The sequence below is a fragment of the Pelecanus crispus genome, chromosome 6, assembly GCF_030463565.1.
Source record: "Pelecanus crispus isolate bPelCri1 chromosome 6, bPelCri1.pri, whole genome shotgun sequence".
Classification (NCBI taxonomy): domain Eukaryota; kingdom Metazoa; phylum Chordata; class Aves; order Pelecaniformes; family Pelecanidae; genus Pelecanus; species Pelecanus crispus.
In genome coordinates this window covers 3,222,046-3,241,779 of record NC_134648.1, presented here as the reverse complement: position 1 = coordinate 3,241,779, position 19,734 = coordinate 3,222,046, and the positions used below count along the sequence as shown (strand labels likewise).

General features: G+C 46.0%; 1 protein-coding gene across 1 annotated transcript in view; it reads right to left on the bottom strand.

Annotated features, from left to right (window-relative positions):
• Window positions 1–4,038: 4,038 nt before the first annotated feature.
• ABTB2 (ankyrin repeat and BTB domain containing 2) overlaps window positions 4,039–19,734 on the bottom strand; it is a 136,065-nt gene continuing 120,369 nt past the window's right edge. The window contains exons 6-17 of the mRNA XM_075712429.1: window positions 18,403–18,492; window positions 17,843–17,944; window positions 15,689–15,785; window positions 14,279–14,414; window positions 11,899–12,125; window positions 10,926–11,104; window positions 9,783–9,888; window positions 9,575–9,677; window positions 8,817–8,907; window positions 6,620–6,688; window positions 5,649–5,762; window positions 4,039–4,236 (exon numbers count right to left, since the gene is read on the bottom strand). Of these exons, the coding sequence (XP_075568544.1) occupies window positions 4,039–4,236; window positions 5,649–5,762; window positions 6,620–6,688; window positions 8,817–8,907; window positions 9,575–9,677; window positions 9,783–9,888; window positions 10,926–11,104; window positions 11,899–12,125; window positions 14,279–14,414; window positions 15,689–15,785; window positions 17,843–17,944; window positions 18,403–18,492 (1,512 nt within the window). The remainder of the gene's footprint in view (window positions 4,237–5,648; window positions 5,763–6,619; window positions 6,689–8,816; window positions 8,908–9,574; window positions 9,678–9,782; window positions 9,889–10,925; window positions 11,105–11,898; window positions 12,126–14,278; window positions 14,415–15,688; window positions 15,786–17,842; window positions 17,945–18,402; window positions 18,493–19,734) is intronic.

Sequence of the window (19,734 nt, the reverse complement as noted above, 5' to 3'; positions counted from 1 at the left end):
GTTAATGGTTGGACTGGATGATCTTAAAGGTCTTTTCCAACCTCAACGATTCTATGATTCTATTCTGTGACTCCAGCTCTGGGGCTGGGTGTTGCTGCTAGCAAGGCCTTTGTCCCTGCTGTGCTGTGATTTTTCATCGTACGACAGAAACCTTTTTTCCTGCCTCTCTCTTGCTTGAGCAAATAGCGCTGAGTGCGGCGTTCTGTTTTCTTTGCTGTGGATTAATGGATCCCTTACACTCAAAACCGCCCTTTGGGGAGGCAAATCTAGCTCTCGAGTCCTCTTCTCTGCCACGGGCAGCGGCGACAGCAGCTTGCTGCCCCTGTTCCTCGAGGGAGTCGCCGCTCTCCTCTTTTTCCCTCTGGTGTCTCCTTGGCCGTGTCTGTTACGGCAGGTGCAGAAGCAATGTCTGGTTGCTTGGGCAGCATTTGGTGAGGGCAAAGGGCCAGTTAGTAGCAGCGCTACATTAGCCAGCGCTTGCCTGCTGTGCAAAGGCTTATCGTAAAGCAAAAAGGTTTTATTTTAGTCTGGAAGTCATCGAGCATGTTCAGGCAGATGTGCCAGCTCTATTTATTTCCTCTGCTCCATGAAATGATCTCATTATGGCCAGTTTTGTGCTTCCCCAAAGCTGGGCAAACTCCGCTATGTTACTTTCTAGGACTCCACAGGCAGCGCTGTATAAAACAGAGGTGGTATGCAACGAGTTTTGTAAGAAATTTCTATTTAATCCACTTTTTAAAGTAAAAGTGCTCCAGAGGGAATCTTAGGTGTTTGTATTCCATGATTCTTGAGAACCAGTTGGTGTTTGTACTGGTGGGTTTCCAAGCGTGCTGGTGTAATGGCATAACGCGAGAGAAAGCACCCCTCCTGCACCATTCCCAGCGGCCTTCTCTCAAATGACGTAAATCAAATGCTAAGAAATGCTTCTGACGGTAACTTATTATAGAACTGGATTTCAGGTCTTGCTACGCCAGAGATACGCTACACCGTTCCCTTTGTTTAGGTGTGTGGTGGGAAATTCAAGGAAAGAAACAATTACAGAGAGATTCTCGGCAGCCAAGTACAGGTTCTGGCTGTGTTAGTGGTTTCCTCTGAAATGTGCTTAGCGTCCTAAGAAAGTATTTGAGTCCTGTAGAGGTGGCACCAAATTCAGAGTTACAGCTTGGCTGTTATCCCCAAACTCCGTAGGGGTCTGCAAGATTTATGGGGTATTTATATGCATATATATGCAAGATTTATTGGGAGAAGATCTATTTGTGGGTCAAATTCTTGCTCTGACAGCGGAATTAAGCCTGTAGACTTCTTACCTCATAGATAAATGCATGCTCTTGCCTCCTATACTGTTGCATGCCCAACGTTGTGTGGCTGGCTGTTCTTAAATGCTTTTTGCTCCGACGTGACTCCTGCTACTGCCGCAGCGAAGCAGCGCACGCAGCGCAGCAGCCAGAGCCATTTTAGCCTGTTGGGTTCTGAGGTGACTCAGAGAGGAAGTGTTACTGGGTTTTTTTTTCCCCACATTTTATTTGTTAGCATTTGGGAGGGAGCAAATCGGATGTTTAACTTTTGAGGACTGCTTGAATACCTCCAGGTTAATAGTTGCTTTAACCCTTACTCTCTCTGCTGCTGGAGAGAAGAATCCTAGAGTTGGGATTTTTTTTCTTAGACACTACCATCTGCTGCTTTTCGATGGAAAGCAGGTAAATGTACTTCAGCTAGGGAAAATGCAAGCTAGACTTATTACTTAAAAAAATGTTTGAGCCTAGGAAGGGGAAATGAATGCCTCTTCATCCCTTGTTTTAACGCTGAAATTAGGTATATATACCAAAACAAATTTAAGATGCTAAAACTGCAACTGCCTTTTCCACGGAAGTGTCTTCAAATATTTTCTTTCACGTTGTTAGGAGGAAGAGCAGAATAAATAACAACAGCTGTGTATTTTAAAATTACATTGTTAATAAAATCCTGGTACATTTACATAAATGACAACATTAATGTACAATTAACAAAGCATTGTAATATTACAGCGACAAAAGAGGACCTACATATTTGTACAGATAGCTGGAGCAGCTACTTGAAAATACTTTCCAAGATAAAGCCTTTTGTGGTATTTTTCAGGCAGACCAGTGATAACTTTGAAACACCTGTATGGCTTTGATAATAAATAGGGTTATTGAAGCTGGTGATCTTCAAAAGTGGATGTGTACCTAAAGCACAAGTGGGAGTGTGCCCTGACCAACTCGTCTGTCAGCTTACTGAGCCTAGATTAATCATTCCTATCCTTTCATGCAATTTGCCTCCGATGTAAACCCTTTAAGAATGCGGCCGTGTCAGATTTTGATGGATTTGTTGGGGGATGCTCTAGTTCATTCTCCTTCCCTTCACCTACCTAAACCCTGTCTATGTTGTGCTTTGGAGCTTGGGCCCAGCTGAGCCTCCTTCTTCCAGTGTGTTTAGTTACAGTATTAATTGTTGAATTTCTAAGAAGCGCTGGTTCTCCACTGAAAACTTGGCTTCCTCTTCTCCTTCACCCACCTATAACGAATGAAAGCATCTTAGCAAATGCTTTTGGTGGGTGCTAACAAAGGTCAGTGGGAATAGCTGAAGGTCTTTCCTTAAAGCTATTGGTAAGAGCAAGGTCTGTGTTTTTACACAACTAACTGACTTCCTACGGTTAGGATTATTTAAAATAAAAAAGCCACACAGAAAAACATTGCTTCAGACTCCAAACTGTAGATCGAACTGTCTCCTTTTAGTTCTCCTCAGTCAGCTAGAGGAAGGCGTGCAATGAGTCCTTTTGGACCAGAAAGATCTGTCTGCTGCGAACAAAGGAAAAATATGAACCTTGGGCATTCGAGTTGAGGCATCTTGTTTAAGTGCTGCTGCCTAAATATTAGACTGCAGCCTACCTCTAGGAACCCGTCAGGCGTGCACCGTGCCCAGTCCCCGCGGAGGTAGCGTAGCTGTGGAAGCAACATCATTCCACGGAAGAGGCCGTGGAAGCGGAGACTGGAGGTCAGAGCTTCTAATCCCAATTAGCTCCAGAGAGAGACCAAACTATCAAGCTGGGTGTTCCTCAGGCTCTTAGGGAGACTTTTATTGCTGTTTATGCTATTGGACAGGTTTTCAGCACAGTGCTAGCTCCTAGTACACCTGAGTCTTTTAGAAAGCATCTTTTGTGGTGTCAGGTCTTGCAGATAATGTTCAGAAACAGGGTTTTAAGGTGGAAGTGATTGGGACTATCAAACCTTGATAGCGAAAGGGTAGACAGTCTTTTTTTCCCCCCTCCTCAAAACGGACCCAGATTAACAACTAGCACAGTGAAACCGTATTAAAAAAAAAAAAATACAAAAAAACCAATTCTCCCCTCCCTGCCCCAGCTCGGTTCTTCATATTAGGTTTAAAGAGTGAGTAATTTCAGAGTTAGTATTAGTTTCTACTCAGCTTTGAACATCTACAAAATCTCTCTCAAGGTGCAGACAGTTTTGGGGAAAATTTATGTCAGAGTCTCTTGACATGTATAGATGCTGGTGTTTATAGTGAAGTAGTTTGTGTACACCAGCCTTTGTGTCCAGACAGGCGACTCCTTGAATGGGCAGTGGTCCATAGGATTAGAAAACTGCGCCTATGCAGCCTTTTTACAAGTAAAACATCTATGCGTATGAACTAGGCGGCCATTACGGTGTGTAGACAGACACTTAAGACTACATATTAGGTGTTGGGTCTAGGTACATTGCCTCACTTCTCTGCAGCCCTGCGTTGTGCTTGTTTAAATGGCAGCGTTGATCTTCTCTTGGGTTCTTCGCTTGCACCCGCAGTTCGTGTTTGCGCTGTGACAGCGTTTCTGTGACAGTAGTAGCACAGAGAAGCCGGCTCCCCCTCCGTCAGTGGGACGAGGCCCAGCACCCTTGCCTGGGGGGGTATCTGTTGTAGGGGACTTTCAGCAAGATCCAGAAGGCAAACAGGGAAGCCAGAGCTTCGCCTGACGACGCATCCCCGTGCGGTTTGAACCAGTGCTCCTGCCACTGCCTCGCTCCTGCTTCACACCCTGGAGGTGACGTACACAGAGTGCAGGCGGCCGGCCAGGGCCGTCTGCAAGTCCCGCAGAGGGTCCAGGCCTTGCACTTTGCTGTTCCTGCTGTAGATCAGCTGTTTGAACGAGTCCTGCTCTAGAAGAGAGCTCATGTGTTTGAGGAAGAAGCCTTCACAAAAAGAGGCTAGTTCAGGTGCATTGTGAATCTGCGGGAGAGAGGAAGGTCAGTTAGCCTTTTCTGTGTGTCGCAGGCCTAAAGGACAAAAGGACATGCCTGAGCTTCTCATTTCTGATGCTTTTCCCTTTAATGTTTTCTAAGACAGAAAAAGGACGGTAATAGCAGTGGAAAAGCACTGAAGGTAGGGCCAGCGATGGCTGATAATTTCTTCTGGTGCTTTTGCAGGCACAGGTGTGAGCAGGTTTTTTTTTTTTTCCCCCATTCCTTCCCCTGATGGCCTGCCTGCTGCTGGCAGAGCCACTGGCCTGCACACCAGCCTCTTCCTCTTAAAGGAGCAGAGCAGCTGGCTGATGAAGCAGCCAAGATACCTGTTTAGCTGTGCAGGCGGGGAGTTCGTGTGCCGCAGCATAAAGCCACTGCGCTGCCAGATGGTGCGCGTGGCTCGTGGCAGTAAGGACGTGGTTTATAGGATGCGAGCCTAACTCCTAAAAAAAGGAGCTGTGTGTGGGAAAATAGAGATGTTACACTGCTAAAATGTGTTAGGTGGATTTCTGGCTGTGATCTGGTTGCCTTTGCTTCAGAACCAGTGGGGGAAGCTCAGTAAGAGAACAATGAAACTTGAAGTCAGTATTAAGAAGCACTGCGCACACGCACACTCCGTTTCTGGGAACTTTGTGCAAATAGTAATTTAAGGAAAAGTACTAAAGGCCAGTGAGGAACGCTCCCTTCCCTCTCTCTACCACTGCATACTCTTAAATTGTAGGTCCTGAAAGAAGCCAGCCTGAGTTCCATGGAAAAGAAGGGCCCAGTGTGAGAGTCAGGAATCAAAAAGGATCAGTGCGATGCACACAAAGCAAGCAAGCACATCATTATCAGCCCTGTGTGTTGTCTTTCTGCTTGTCTGTAAGGGAGCTGACCCTGCAAACTTCCAGCTAGGAGTGGCAGAGTGCTTCTCCGTGATTTAATTGATAACATGGATTATTCACTACAGAGCTGAGCATCTATATGCACAACAGCATATACGCTAGTTCTGGAGCTGTAAAGAAGATGTTTTAGCAGTAGGAGTGCTGGGAAGGGGTTTACTTCTTAGTTGCTGTACTATGATCTATTGCCCCTGCTGCTCTGAGGATTTGAATCTCTTGGCCTTTGCTGGACGACGTTGCTGTGTCAGCCTGCAAAGACGCCTATCCCCTGCTCCGTAGGGATCTCTTGCATCAATTTCATACGTGATTGCTTTAGACAAGAAAACAGACTGGGGCTGTGTAGGACTTTACAGACTGGAACTCGAATACATCTCACTTGCGGTTGCGGTTGGGGTAGAGTTACGAGCATAGCAGGTGCCCACTCTGCGCCTGGTGTATTTAGTTACCGAAAACGCGGCTGCAGAAAGCATGCATGCTGTTTCATTGTGATTCTTAGGGAAGGCAGTTTGGCACCTACCTTTGCATATTTATAGATGTTAACAGAGTTCTCCGTGCTGATCGTCTGGGCACAGAGGATTTCACAGTGTCTCTGGAGGCCATCCAGTTGAAACAGGCTGGCAGCCGACAACAGCTATCAGGACAAGAGAGAAGCTATTTGAGATCACGCGCCTTGAAAGCCTTTTAGGGAAGGGAAACGGAGAGAACTGATGATTTCCTCTCCGAATGATCTCTGACTCCCTGTTTTAATGGCCAAGTCCTCATGAAGGAGCAGAAACGCTACTCGATGCCCAGCTAAAGAGACAGATTTCCCCTCTTAGCAAAGGCTTGCCCCTCCTGCAGGAAGCACATTTGTGCTACCTTCTGTCACCATCATGTACGAGCCTGAGACTGCTCAAAGTCCCCTTTCCTTTCCTCAAAAAAGAAAAGAAAAAGTTGTGTGTAGTCTTTAGCTGCAAGCTTTAATTTCACCAGCCTACTTGTGACTGAGCAGCATTATTGTAAAAGGGCCGGTCTGTAATGCGGGAGCATTTGCAGTACCATCAGCTGCTCTGCAGAAGTTCAGCTTGAAATTGGTCTTTTCTCTCCCAGCCCCTTGGCGTTTGGCCCGCTGTGGGCACCAGAGCTGCTGAATCAGCTGCACCTTTTCTGTGCCCCGCCAAAAGCGCAGCACGCCCGCTTCCTTCTCCCAGGACAGAGAGGACATGGTGCAGAGGAGGCTCCCACCCAGCTCTGCGTACCAAAAGCACTGCAGTGATTTCCCTCCCTGCAGCCGCCTCTCTCCCCAGCCCCCCCAGCATCTCACGGACATAATAAAACCTAACTGGTAGTTCTCATTTCCAAGCACCAGTGTTTTGAAACGTTAAGCTCATTTCCAAGTGTTAAGTATGCTCCTGGATTGGAAGCTTGCTGTTAGCTCCTGGATTTTGCCTTTCCAGCTCTGTTTATGCCCTGGTGCACTTGGCAAGACTTAGAAGAAAACACTCTCACCTCCAAGATATCAGTGGTGGGAATTTCCATAGATTCTGTTCCTCCATAGTATAAATACTGCATCAGCATCTGAAATGGGAAGAAGGCCAGGCACGAAAGCTGTTATCACTGAAGTCACAAGGGGCTGTGAATGGCTGTGCTCCCCTTCCTGAGCAGACGGGAATGGTGTGGTACGCTGGCTCTCGCCTCCACTGTTGGCTTTTTTTCCTAGTGTTGCAAATCTGCTGCTTTCTAACACTCTTTTCTTCCTCGGGCTCTGGAAAGGGCCCTGTTGAGGATTTTAGGCCGAGAGCGACAGCGCGTCTCTGAGCAACACGAACGTCCTTGTAAAACGGTTCCTTGGATCCGGTTTTGTAAAGCCTTGCAGGCTGGTCACACGCAGAGCTGCCAGCTAGCTGGAGCGCTGAAACTGCCGCGCCGTGAGCATGTGTGTCTGGGGGACCTCCCAGCCACTCGCCTCCCCTGCTGTGCTTCTAATCAGCTTCCAGCCCCCCCATCAGGGCCAGAGGAAAAGGCCTAATTGTTTGCAGGGAGAGCAAGAGGCAGCTTCTGCTCTTTGATCTACATGTGCGCACCCCCCGCTAAACCAGTAGTGTCTTATCTAGGGAACAACCAGATCTGATGTTGGAAAGAGAAGTCATTCCAGTGTCCCGGGTGCTGTGCGAGCAGGTGTGGGGATCGCGTGCCGTGCTTACCATTTCTACCAGTAGCGGTAACAAAACTAAGCTGCTACTTTCAAAATTGCCTTATGTGTATAATGGCATTACGGGGGAGCAAAGCTGCTTTCCAGCAGAGCCCCAAGCAGAACATAGATTAGGACGAGAGGAAATGGGCTCAAGCTGCGCCAGGGGAGGTTTAGATTGGATATTAGGAAAAATTTCTTCATGGAAAGGGTAGTCAAGCATTGGAAGAGGCTGCCCAGAGAGGTGGTGGAGTCCCCATCCCTGGAGGTGTTCAAAAAACGGGCAGACGTACCACTTTGGGACATGGTTTAGTCTAGTCTACCCTTAATCGGTTTAGTGTGGACTTGGTAATGTTAGGTTAATGGTTGGACTGGATGATCTTAAAGGTCTTTTCCAACCTAAACGATTCTAGGATTCTATAGATCTCCGGTGGCTCAGTGTCCTCCATGCACCGTAACTGAGATTGCTGTACAAAGCCATAATCTCCTTAACTCATCTGATTTTATTCACCGTCAAATCGTTTAATTCCGTGAAGTATTTCACTGTTTTAATTCTTTTTGATTTGTTGCTCTCTCCAGTGAAGCAAAAGTTTATCTTTAGAAAGCTTTTGATATAAAAATGTGGTTAAGGAGGCTTGTTTCAAAATACTTTTTCTGTCATGGCCTGAGCTGCAAAATTTGGATGTCATCAATCCAACGCAAAACTGGCATTGCCCGTTTCAAGTAGAACAAAGATGTTCTTATGGACAACTTCATTGCCTCTACAGGCGATGCCAGTACTGCTGACCAACAGCTTTGCTGTTTTGTTTGCTTATAAAAAGAGAAAAAGGAAAAGCCTCAATGCTGTAGTGAAAGAGTTACACAACCTATTCTGCACTTCAGATTTCCCTGCTCTGTACCTTTCTTCCAGTTTTGAAATGGAGATCTGGAAAACTGGAATAACTTAATTATCACATTTCACTGACTTGGTTTATTTTTTTTTCCTTGGGTGTGTGTTTAACCTACTTTCTCTCAGTCATAAATGAACCTCCCTTAGGTTCATAAAACATGGAAATGTCATGAAAGCGAAGTGCAGTTCTCCATTTTGAGCCTTTCTTGAAAGGGACACCATTGATTTCCGATCATCTGATTTGAATTAATATGAAGCCTGGCAGTCCACCCGCTGTAAATAATTTACTTTTTGCTTAGCCCAGCATGAAAATGGTGCCTTAAAAAGTATGAAAACGGTGTCTTGAAAGTACAAAACTCCTTTCAGTAGAAGCCTAGTTTCTCCTGCTTTATGGAGGAGTCAGCTGCCTACTAAGAAAGTAAGAATATAGGCTGGAGGTTTTTGTTTTAAGGTTGGTCCTAGCTGAAAAATTTTGACAAAGATCAGAATACTCCTGAAATACAGGTGTGTTGAAATGAACTCCATCTCTACTTGTAAATTACCTATGATATTAAGCCTTGGCCCTCTTAGCTTCCGAGTATGTGAGAAGATGAAAAGCTTAAAGAAAGGCAGAGTAAGTTACATACCTTGAAAATATTGTATTTCATGTCGCTGATTTCAACAGTCTTGCTGCCATGGCCGTCATGTTCTGTTTTATTGGTCATTAGCGTCTTAAACCTGAGAATGGTTTTAATAGATTTCTGTATTAGTCCTTGACACACTCATTACCTATTGACAAACAGCCTAAGCAAGGGGAAAATAAAGATCCTTCCTTTGTCCTTGTCTGCAAGTTGAAAATTGAAACATTTCTTTCAATTTAATGACAATTAGTTTAGAACTTCAAGGACAACTTAACCTGTAAATTGCTTGGGTCTGATCCAGTCCCACCCTATAATAGTTGCGAAACACTGTTACTGTGTCAACAACAGAGAAAGAAACTAAGAACTGCAAGTGTACCAGGTCAGGGGGGAGATTTCCAGGAAATCTGGAGCAAGTGTAGCGCTAGCTGGCAAACTCTCAGAGGGGGAATGGAAAGCAGTGAACGGCTGGATACGTAGGTTCCAGCTGCTGCACGGGGTTTGGGGGATAATTACTGGTTAGTTTATGTCAACAGAGCTGTGGGAATCTCTAACACATACTGGAGTGGGTAGAAAAAATTCATCTTTACCCTCCTGCTGTTCTTAAAGCTAGCAGAAAAGATGTGGCTTGGCCCTGCCACCTGAATTCTGCTCTGTAGTCGTATCCCTAGCAGCTGCCTTACTGCAAGGCATGATTGCGAGCTAGTCACACCAATGAGGTACTAAAGGGCCAAACCTTCCTTTAACAGCTCTGGAAAGTGACTCACCTGTTAGATGCGGTAACCAGCAGGACTTTGTGTGCATAAAATAGCTTTCCTTCTACTAAGAAAGTTACATCAGACATTTCTTTATTGTTTAGAAAGTGAGGATCTGTTAAGGGTAAGAAAAAAAAAAAAAGAGGGTGAATATTTTTTTGAAACTGTGGATCCTTTTTAAAAAAGAAAAAAAAAAATCACAGAAGCTCATTGTTCTTACCTAGCCGAGCTGGCAGTGTCTTTCGGATTTCAGGAATGCTGGGGATCGGGCTGCTGCCGTAGCAGTGGGTGAAGATGGATGCAAGCTGCTGATTGATGGAATCATTCTGTAAGGAGGATGGAACAGGTATCATCAATCAGCACTTCGTATTGAGCAGGTTTCAGACATGCTGTAACAGTTCGCTCGAGGGTTATAGCAACTGCACTCTACGAGAATAACCTCCCAAGAGAGGGACGAGCGCATGATCTGTACGAGTACGCTCTGACAGAATGCTCTCGGCAACAGTTTACGGGCCAGCCTCTGTCAAGGGAAAAAGAGTCCACCAGCAAAAGCCCATCCTTCCACTTGCTCTGCAATGTGTAAGGCCACAAGTTCTCAGCAAGAGTTGATTCATGGGATCGGTTCATTTTCGGATACCAAGTTCAGGTTCCTAGTTTGCAATTGGTTTTAGTGAGGCAGTTATATCTCTTGCTTTTAATTTAAAGGACAGTTACAATGTATGTTGTAGTGACCAGTTACGGTGGTATCAAGAGCTGTACAGACTCCTCAGCTTCCCCTGTCTGTGCATTTCAAACGTATCCCGTCTACAGCCAGAAGGCAGCGTCCCTCTCCTAACGTGAAGGGCAGCAGCCTCTTGGAAGAGAACATGGTAGAGACGGGGTGAACTTATCTGCAAATGGGACAGCTAAACTGTATACCATGGATCAAATCCGTTCTAGGCATGCCTTGAAAAGCAAGGAAAAAACAGCCACAGGCAAACTTTAAATAAAAAAAAAAATTAAAAAAAGGAAAACATTGCTGAACAAAAGCATTGTTCAGAAAAACTAGAAGATACTGTTGAGAGAACCTGAATTGCTCCGTACCATACTGATAACTCTTGCCCTTACATTCACATGGTTTCCAAAGCCAGTTGCTGAATGGGACTTTAAGAGAATAGCTTTCACTTCTATTGAAGTTAATGTCTTTACTGTGAGGACTGCTTTTGTGGGCTGTATATGAATTTAGATAAATGCTATCAGGGCCATTTTATACCGGAACTCATTAGGCACATTGCGTAGGCATTCACTTGTTCTTGTGCACTACCTTGTACAACAGCAAAAAACAAACACATGATGTTGATACTGTTAGCGAACTAATAATTACTTTGCTGGTTTTGAGGATATCAAACATGAGCTGCAACCCTTCGTTAACCAGTTCTTCATTATAGTCCTCTTCCTTAATGGTGACAAATTCCCGTAAGAGGGTCTGTACCACCGAGTATCGAGACTGGTAGAAGGTTGTCCGTAGCGACTCGATCCACACGTGGAGCTTCCATGGGACTCCTGTAGGCACAGCAAAAAGGACAGTGGAAGGGGATGACTTGCTGAAGTACCCGAGAGTACATAGTTCTGCTGCTATTACTGACACTCAGCGGCACTGAAGTAGGCCTTTGCATATGTCCTAACAGCAGATACTTTTTTGTCTTGATATTAAAGATGACTGAACTGGGTCATTGACAGATTAAGTGACTTATCTACAACAGCAAAGGATTGGCACCAGGACCATAAGTTGGAACTTTCTGCTGACTGTTAAGGACCAGAGACTCCCTATCGTGTGTTTAGCTTCCTGATTAGTCAGAAATACAAAATAGATTTGAACTGAACTTGTAAGAATAGCTAAGCCTATGCAAACAAGGTGTGAGGTCTTTTCTCCTGGTTACCCGTAACAGCCTAGACACACAAGCTTCAAAGCTTCTCTTTCTTCCCTTTAGATCAAATCTGTTCTTTCACCTTAAACCATTTAATCTCTGATAATATCTTTGGGTTTGAGACCAGCCTCCTTAACACCGCATTTTAGATGCCAGAGTATCTGACGAAGAGCCATGCCCCTTGCTTTTGATACTTGGGAACAGAGGATTCAGCCAGAAGTAAGGGACATCCTAGATCAGTGGGAATTTGAAAAAAAATTTGTGAGGAGGCTTAAATACTTCTTTTATTAAATTAGACAGCTACTTCCCATAAGCTTGGGATAGCTTTGCAGCTGGGGTTACAGATTTTTCTCCAAGTGAAAGAGGCAGAGGGAAAAGCTTTTCACACCTTAAATATCCACAATGCTTAAGATAAAGAAAACCCCTTACCAAGTGCCCTGAGCTCCATGGTGATGTCTACGTAGCCGTGCTCAGCGCTGTAGTACATGGCCTCCTGCAGGGCCTTCATTCGTGTCTTACAGAGCCTGACTTGCCCCTCGCTGGAGCTGCCCTGGCTGGAGGTGTCGCTCTCCACTCCCTCGGCTAAAATCTCCTCCAGAGAGAGGACATCTCCCTTCAGTTGCTGGGGCTGGGTCAGGAGCTTGCGCAGAACGTTCCTGAGGAGGAAGAAGAGATCTCACTTATTAATAAATGAAACATCAACAATCCAGACAGGACCGTGGTGGTTTGGGTTTAGGGGTCTGGCTTAGTAAATCATAATTTCCTTCCAAAAAACAGACAGCTGGCAGATACGGGGCAGCCTTAAAAACACTCGTCCTTCCCTATCCCACATGCTAGAAATTGATGCCCTGGTAGCAAGGGCAAAAGAACGGAATACGCTCCTGCGCCTTCGTGGTACCAGGGCAGATTTCAGAGTGTTAGGGCAAACTGGTTTTGATTACAGTCTGTACTTTGGCATAGAAGCACGCTGCCTTCTGCCAGCCCTGAGTGTGGTAACGTCTTAAGCTCTGAAGTAAGATCTACCAGAGAGCGTGTTAGAACCCTCGCTGTTTTCCCAAATGGCCATCCTCAAGCAGCGTTACATTGTTCTAGTTAGACTCGCTTCCTGTATCAGTAAATAGAAACCATAAAAAATGATAGTTCTGCATCACTAAATCCGGGGAGAATTTTTTTGGTTTGGAATTTCACACAGCAGTTGCAAGAAAGAGGCTCGCTTGTTTGTGTCCAGCCGCTTCAGCAAGCTTGCATCATTGGTGTCCTACAGACAGCTGGAGCCATCTGCAGCAGACGTTCCCCAGCCCCGCAAGTCCATGCTCGGCTGTGACACCGTATTGCCACTAGCTGGTGCTCTCTTTGCACCCACACTACCCGGTATGACTAAAAAAATGTTAATTTTGTGCTTTAGGATCACCCTGTCCTATCCGATTGGAGAATAAGCCTTAAATTTCACAGTTTGCGTGGTTAGATGTTGCAGGAAGATTGTGGGAGGGGAACAGAACAGTGTTTGTGTAGTTTTAAGCTGTAAATAACTGCATGAGGCCGTTCCAGCTTTGCAGAGTTTGGGCCTCATTTGAGCTTGGGGTATTTTCCCTGGTGCATCCAGATGTGCGATGTACCTGGAGGTGCAGTTTTGGCAGTGCTGTAAAGCCCAGCTGTGTTCAAGCGAGGTGGCTGCTATTTAATGTGCTACTGGAAGGGCCAGCTGTACGACCCCGTGCATGTCTCTCGGCCCATCTACACAGGCAGTTTCAGGGCTGTTTTAACTGGCTTGTTACGCTAGCGGTTTTTTCTGGGAACAGAAGGATTTCTGGATGAGTTTGTAAGTAATGTCTTATGTCTAAATAACTACCCTGAAAACAGGGTTGGAAAGCCCAGGCTGGCATTTCAGCATTTGATGACTGATCTCTTTGGTCGGCCATCCAAAAACCAGAGATAGAGTCAAACAAATTCTGCCACAGATTATTTTTGCCACCTTAATGTGATTAGATTCTGTCTCGGAACATGAAGCACAATCTCATAACCTACCCACAGGTGGAAGTTAGTCTGCTCACGTATGGCCTAGAACCAGCTCCTACTCACTCTTAGTGCTGCAGAGCTGGACCAGCAAGTGAAAGAATAAGAAAAAGATCTTTCTGTTGTATTTTAGGCTTTTACTAAAATATAACCCCTTTCCTTTATCAAAGTTGTAGTTGCTGAATAATGAAAGTCTTGCATCATTGAGAGGTGGTGGAGTCCCCATCCCTGGAGGCGTTCAAAAGACAGGCAGCTGTGGCACTTTGGGCCATGGTTTAGTGGCCATGGGGGTGTTGGGTTGATGGTTGGACTGATGATCTTAAAGGTCCTTTCCAACCTTAATGATTCCTAGTTTTTACTTTCATTAAAAAAGAACCCAGCCACCAAGCCAGGAAACATGAAATTACTGCTCTCCCCTTAATTGGTTTAGTGGTGGACTTGGTAGCGTTAGGTTAATGGTTGGACTGGATGATCTTAAAGGTCTTTTCCAACCTCAACAATTCTAGGATTCTATGATTTTTTCTCCAAGGGATGTAACAGAGAGCAACTACCAGTTTAAAGACTCTTTCAGTTCCCCAAAACGCTCAAAAGGCACTACCTGCCCCAGAATCAGAATAGTTTGAGAAACTGCGCTGCACTGAAAAATGGTGGCTATCAGGAGAGTCTTAACGCCATCTTCTGAACTGCACACCCAAGGATTTGGGTGCAAGACGTGTAATACAAAGTCACATTGGAATACCGACAGTGATAGCCTTAGGCAAAAAAAACCCTGTTCTGAACATGAACAGAGCTTTACCTGTGCCCATGCGCAGCTGAGTGACTGAAGCAGTTCATATCTTCATGAAGCGATGAAGACATACCATTGACTTCCAACATACTCAGGAGCGGATCAGCACCCCTACTTAGCAATAAGCTGACCAGCTCGTAGTTCCCTAGGGAAAAACAATCGACAGGCACATAATGATGATTCCATGTCTGTTACCTCTTTGAAAGCGTAGGACATAGGGCTGGTGGCAGACACGCTGTACCAGCAACTTTTACGCTACCGAGGCTTTCAGAGCATCCTGCAAGCGTGCGTTAGGCTTCGTAACGTCTCGGAGAGAACCTGAGTCACAGAGCACTTAAGTTACCTAGCAATGCACAACTAGCTAGAGGCAGAATGAAAAGAGAATTAAACTGGTCTGGCGCTTTCGATGCACCCCAGCAGAGATGTACGCAACCAGTTTAACCAGGGGCAGAGTCCCGGCTGTTCAGCTGGTGGCACAGAGGAGGCCCGACGGGAGCTGCTCTGTGCTGCGCCTGCTGACCGCAGCTTCCTAAAACCGCCCCGCAGAGCAGCGCATCGCTGCAGTCCACGTGCGGCCAGGCCTCCTTTCCATCATTGCCATCCGGTGTAGTAGCGAGTGGTGGCAAGAGGCCCGGCACAACGAGTATCTGTCACTGGGAGGGGAGGAGGCCATTTTTTTTCCCCCTTCAATAAAGCTTGGTGCAGAGCAAGCCAGAGACTCATCTTCATAGAACGCACAAAAATGAAGCAGAAAGAAACGAAGGGAAAAAAGTAAAAGGTTAGAGGTGAAAAGTGTTGAAAAACAACGGGTACTTTTAGGCTAGCACAGACTTGATCAGAGAATGCTAATGTCTTCTCATGACAGGTAGAAGAAATGCAGAATTTTACTTGTATTTAATACATTAATAAAACAGATTTCTTTATATAGCAGTTATTTTTCCCCGGGCTGAATTTAAACTTGTTAATTTTTGCATCTGGAAGTTATTTAGATCCAAGACATGCCTGGACTAGACAGTAGCTGGTTTATGTTTCTTGACAGTGCCCTGCGCAAAGGAGTTGTTTCAGTCAGCTTTACTATGGGTGCCGCTGGCAGGAGGTGAGCGCTGGGACGAGCTGCAAAAGCAGACGCTCGTTTAGTGCCCATCAAGCTCTTGCCACGTGACGACGGCTGTTAGTTGCTGCCAACCCAGATGGGGTTCCCTACTAGCGTTTTAGAAATGAAAAAAAAAAAAAGCCGACTTTTTAGTAGCCAGCTCACTGTGCTACTCATTTGCTATCTTTACCGTACCCACGGTACCTTAGAACGCAGCGCAAAGCGACTCCTAACGCGTTTGACAGATAGCGGCCCCGCGCGTGGATTGGCTGTGGTTGTTCTGCGGAAGCAGGAGACGGAGCGTGCTGAGGCCGCGCCGAGCTTACCCGCTGCCGAGGCCAGCTGAAGTGGCGTCTCGGCGTAGTTGTCTTCCCCGCTGTTAACGGCAGAGCCCTCAACGTGGGCACCAGCGTCCAAGAGCAGCTGCAAGAGACACATGAAAGAGGAGGAGTTAAGAAAAGAGCAATTCAGAAGGACAAAACAGAAGAGTTTCTGTGTGTTAGAAAGGAAAACCAGTAGATTCACAGTGAAGAGTGCACGCACACAAAGGGACCATCTCGAAGGCTAAAGCAAAATAAGTATTACAAGGCAAATTGCTCTTGCGTTTCCTCACTCGGCCTAGGGCTAAATTCTCCACATGAATGTCAGTTTAGAGTTTTCTTATTTTCTTTTGCTTTACTGTGCTTTCAATAGCGAGTTTGTGCTGGCAAGGTGCTCAGCTGGGCAGTCTGGAGAACATCACCTAGTTTTTTTTGTTGGGTTTCTTTTTTTTTTTTTTTAATCTCCTTTATGAACATGCTTTTGCAATTGTAATTTCCCAACTCCAAAGAGCAATCAGAGCTTCTCTTCAGCGCAGGAAGTCCATCTTATTAGCTTCACGCTGTGCTCAGGAAGCGGGGTTCCTCCAGGGAATTAGCCCTGGAGGCCAAACATACCTCTCGGTCTCTCAGCCTGCCTAGGGAGGCCCTGGCAGCTGCAGCGATTTGCCACACACGGAACCCGCTTTCATTGACCGCGCCGAGCTGCTCCCAAGGGAAATCGCCCCCCTCCCAGATGAAGGGGAGAAGGGTACGAGGTGTTGGGGACCTTTTACGCCCAGGCGGGGCTGGCAGACGGCATCGGGGCACCCAGAGCACCGCTTGCAGGCGCAGATGGGGGATGCTGCCCCGCGCCCGGCTCCCGCCAGCGGCCGAGGTTCCTCCGCTGGCCGTAGGAGTCCAGCTGGCTGTATCGCAGCGCGTTGTCACAATTTCACAGTTTCAGCCATCCCCAATTAGCGATGGCCTTGGCACAACCAGCATATACATCCACACTCTTATTATAAAACTTCTTGCAGAGCACCACAGCTGGTTGGCTGGTTTGTTTCTCTCTTGCGATGCCAGCTACAACTGGAAAGGTGATTTTATACACGGATTTCAGCAAAAGCTGACATCTACCCTTCTAATAATAGTTGCCAAATGGAAAAAAAAAAAATATGTAATCTTTTGAAGTTTTAACCAAAATTAAAGAAACAAACGTTGTGGGTAATGCAGTCCAACAGGAGCTTTGATACACTTGGCTACATCTCCTGGGAGAATCACGCTCTTATCTCACATGTAAATTCAGGCTGTCCAACTTTTGTAGTACCAGAGGCCGCCCTGGCAATTTGCCACCTGCGTTCTAATCTTTGTAATTATTTACAAATGTACACAAACAAAAAATGAGTGTGTGGGGCCTCCGTTTGCTTACATCTTTTGTTCTTTCCCCCCCCGCCTTTGAGCAGGAGCTAAATTAAATTCACCAGCAACTGACTATCTGCTGTGATCAGTTTTGAATTCCTCTTCAAGTTCAGGTAGGATTTCCAGGACTGCCCCCCCCCCATTCCGCTGCCCCCTCCATTAATTCCACAGAAAAGGAGGCAGGGAGGATGCGAGAGGCTCAATTCCCACGACAGCTTAAGTCTTGTTCATGCAGTTCTCAAGGATTATAAAGGAAGTTACAGATGATTTGCTTCCATTAGAGCAGAAATCAGCATACACTTAATTTTTGCATATGTAAATGTATAATCCAGTTAACAGCCAATGTCAGAAAGCATCCCGATCGAGCGGTCTCCCTGTAACCACTCCACGCGAAGCACTGATTTATCTAATACCAAAGAAACGATCGTGCAGCATTGTTCTGGAAGTGGTAAGCCTTGGACCAATACTGAAACCAAACCAAAATAAGGAAACATACTGTGTTTTGTTATCAAGGCCCTGCTAGGAATTATGTCATCAATTCACAATTCCGCAAGAAAAGCATGGGTTGCATTCTCCTCATTTTCAAACCACGCAGTTTTTCACTGGTTTTTAGAAGGCTTCCACCAAACTGCCCCTGGAGCCCGCGAGGGACGCGTGCTCAGGAAGCCCGAGAGCGAGGGTGCTGCCCAGCACGCGGCGCCGCGCTTCAGTCCCTCTGTGCCTCCCGGAAGGGTTCGCACCCGGGGGATTTCCTCCGCTTACCTGAACAACAGAGATGTGCCCATGTAGGACGGCGAAGGTAAGAGCGGTCCAGTGCCGGCTGTCGGGATGGACCGACGGGTACCGCGGCGAGGTACTGGGAACCTGGGAGAAAGGAAGCAGGTAGTTACTACCCGCTGCGGCCTCTGTCTGCCGTAATCCTAGACAGAACTGGCTTTTTCCTTTGTGACAACCCCAGGGAATGGTAAGTTATGCCATTTAGAGAACACTGCCAGCACCGCTCGCTCTGTCCAGTCCCCTGGGCCTTTTTAATGGGCTTATTGGTTTCTCCTACTGGCAGCTCTTTCGGGAGGGAGGCCCCTTTACCCCCGCCATGCCTATTAGACTTGCCAATGCCAATCGTAATTGGAGCCACTCGGTGCTCCAAGACGTTTTGAAGGTTTTCTTCCCCCTCCCAAATCCCTGAAGCAGTGATTTCTGAAAGAAGTGGCTTGCTCAGAAGCTTCCAGAAACGAAGCCTTCAGTTGCTAGGAGAGATTTCATAACTGCTCTTGTTAGTTTACAGATGAATAATTACGGGGAGAGGGTCCCCTGTTACTCACTGGTATATCTAAATTTGCTCCAGCATCTATAAGCATTTGGACCATGGCTTCATCTCCAGCAGCACAGGCGTACATTAGTGGGGTCATACCCTTCAGGAAGAAGAAGAAGAAGAAAAAAAAAAAGTTATTTTTCCATACCTATCAACAGCAAAACTGTCACGGACAGAGTGAGTTTGAATCTCAATGTAGGGACAGCATACGTATATGTTCAAAAAATTTCGGTTTCTATGCAGAGTGGGCACAATGCACTAGTATTGGAAAGTGATGCGGACAAAACATCAGGGGACAAGATTGCAAGAATACAAAAGGGATCGCTGAAAATCCCAGCTGTGTATTGTCCACAATTCTTGAGCTTTCTCAAGGCTGCCAAAAAAGAAATACCATTTCTTGGATCATTTGTAGCCAGATGAACCGAAAGCACAAAATGAGACAAAAATACACAAGATGAATTTATTTGGCAGCTTATCCCCATTGCTAAAATCCTATTTGCCACAATATTTCAGCATTTCAATCCCATAAATCTCTCTCTCTACTTAACCAATAAACCATGATGGCTCAGAGATGAATTATGAGAGAAACGAGCCTTACTTACGGAGTTCATTCCAGAAGTAGCCAAGGACAGAAAGGAAATGGCCTAGTAAAATCCGTTCCTGCTCACATCCTAAGGCTTTTCCCCCCCTCCTTAATTTTTCACAGGCAGCATCTCTATTGCTCATTGTGTAATAATACAGCTTCATCTTTAGAGGCGGACACGCATTGTAAAACAGAATTACATCTCACACCAAGGCGTTCTATCTTGTATCTGCAAAGGCGTCTTTTCAAAACAGCCACAGTTGCAGTCTGGCTGCATTTGAGGCAGTTACACTTGCAAAGATGTTTTGGGGGCGGGGGGAGATGGGTGGGTTTGGCTTTTGGGGGGCTTGGGAGGATCTGCTCTCGTTATAGACAAGTAAACTTAACTGAGAATTCAGAACTAGGGTCTGCTGGCACAAGCCCATATTTACTGCTGCAGTCAGGGTTCTAAAACTAGCAGGTGTGTACACACTTACCTTATCTTTTTTTTTTCTTAATTTTACTTTTAATACCAGTTTTGCATTCCCTGCTTGTCCCTCAGTATGCAAAGGGAAGAAGAGATTGTTTTCCTAAACATCTCAAATCCTGTGAAACCAGAGCACTGCCTGGTACCCACTAGATGTGAATACAAAACTGCTCCAAAGTCAAGTTTCTGAAGATACGTTCCGAGTTCTCTCCCCCTCTAAAAATATCTCCATGCACATACACGCAGAAGCGGGTCTGAGCACACACCTCAACGCTGGACGTGCTGACATTCTG